General features: G+C 35.4%; 1 protein-coding gene across 1 annotated transcript; it reads right to left on the bottom strand.

The window, feature by feature from the left end:
• Window positions 1-123: 123 nt before the first annotated feature.
• Window positions 124-1,414, bottom strand: Tsp_13079 (inositol 1,4,5-trisphosphate receptor; the record flags this gene model as incomplete). Its single annotated transcript, XM_003366279.1, has 7 exons — window positions 124-222; window positions 291-437; window positions 496-579; window positions 650-769; window positions 878-1,048; window positions 1,116-1,220; window positions 1,290-1,414. Coding segments are annotated over 7 exons (851 nt in total), but the record flags the coding sequence as incomplete, so codon positions are not given.
• Window positions 1,415-1,502: the final 88 nt, after the last annotated feature.

Raw genomic sequence — 1,502 nt, 5'->3', positions numbered from 1 at the left:
TCATTGGAAAATGGTTTTTTTTCTTCGACTGTCATCTTAAGGCAATTTTCATTTCAACTTACTGCATTATTAAAATACCACCTCTCTTGGAAAGAATAAAAAAAATTATTTTTTGTCAATTACTTCCAAAACAGCTAAATACATGTCTGTTGCTAAGTGCTTAAAACGGAACGTGCTGCTCCATTTCGCAGCACCACTTTTGTGTGGTTCTTGCTGAATGACCTCAAATGAAATACAAATATTACAATAATAATATATGTGTAAAAAAATTAATTTTTCAAATTCCATACTTCTACTTCCCAAAGAGCTTTGGATGATGTAGCTTCTAAGGCTTGGTCCCGCTTTGTTACTCTTAAAAATACAGTTTGCACACCATTTCTGGAGTCCTGAGTCAAAAATTTTTGTTGCTCAGCATGGAAAAGGCGTACGACGTCACCCTTTTGAAGAAAAAATAATAAATTCACACAAATACAAAAGTCATTTCAAATATTTTACCCCTTTAAGAACATCCGGCAAATTTTCTCTGTATTCCAAAAATAGCAACACTTGCCAACATGTTTGATCATTTAAACAGTTCACCTGTTGATTTTTTATAGAATACATATTTTTTGCTTATTTTTCAAAAAAAATAAATAACACATTTTCTCACCTCCTTGCTTTCACTGTCCTCAGCTAAGGACAAACTGCTAACGTGCAACTGATGCTTTTGACTGCCAGGAATTTGAGCAACGTAATAAGGCACCAAACAAATTCTATCTCCCGCAACAACCTATTTGAAAAAACGAAACAATTGCAAATGCATTATTAATTATAATTGTGCACAGCTATAGAATAATAATAATAATAATAATAATAAATTGGTTGTGATAATTGAAACCTCTTTACTCACATTGTCACCCAAAGAACGAAGCTTGTAGAATGGTTCAACCGTGAACCAGGACCCGTCATTGCCTTGCGCATCCAACGTCACCTTCATCGCGTTGCGATCCACTCTGGCTGGTTCTTTTTTATTGACCGTCAAAAATTTGTTGCTCTTCACATGAAGCAACTGAGATGGTTCAGGTACAACTTTCCCGTCAAATATAGGAGAACCAAAATTTCAAATTTCCACTCACCTGCAACGTAGTGCCGTATTGGACAATTTGTCCGACCGTTTTTTCAAATTCGAGCTGATTTTGTTCTCGTTCTTTTTCCGCAGCATCCTCAACACGGAAATTAAACTGTATTAATTTTGAATAGAACAAACTTGCTGGAAGTGTAATTTAAATTTCTGAATAAATTGTCTCCACCTTAAGACGCATCATCATGTCCAATGTCATCGAGCTCATTCCGTTTGTCTGCCTGGTTCGCTCTTCTGCCCAGAGCTGCTTTTGCGCAGCGTACCGTCGTACGGGACATATTTTGAAAATACAATCTGGCAGGCACGCAAAAAGAAAAAATAAAATAAAATGCCAAAAATATGTTTCAAGTTGAGAAATTTTTTCAATTCCAAATTGCTAAAA

The sequence above is a fragment of the Trichinella spiralis genome (genome assembly GCF_000181795.1).
Source record: "Trichinella spiralis strain ISS 195 chromosome Unknown Scfld6238, whole genome shotgun sequence".
NCBI classification, from domain to species: domain Eukaryota; kingdom Metazoa; phylum Nematoda; class Enoplea; order Trichinellida; family Trichinellidae; genus Trichinella; species Trichinella spiralis.
Note: the sequence above shows the minus strand (reverse complement) of the source record. Positions and strands in the feature narration are given on the sequence as shown.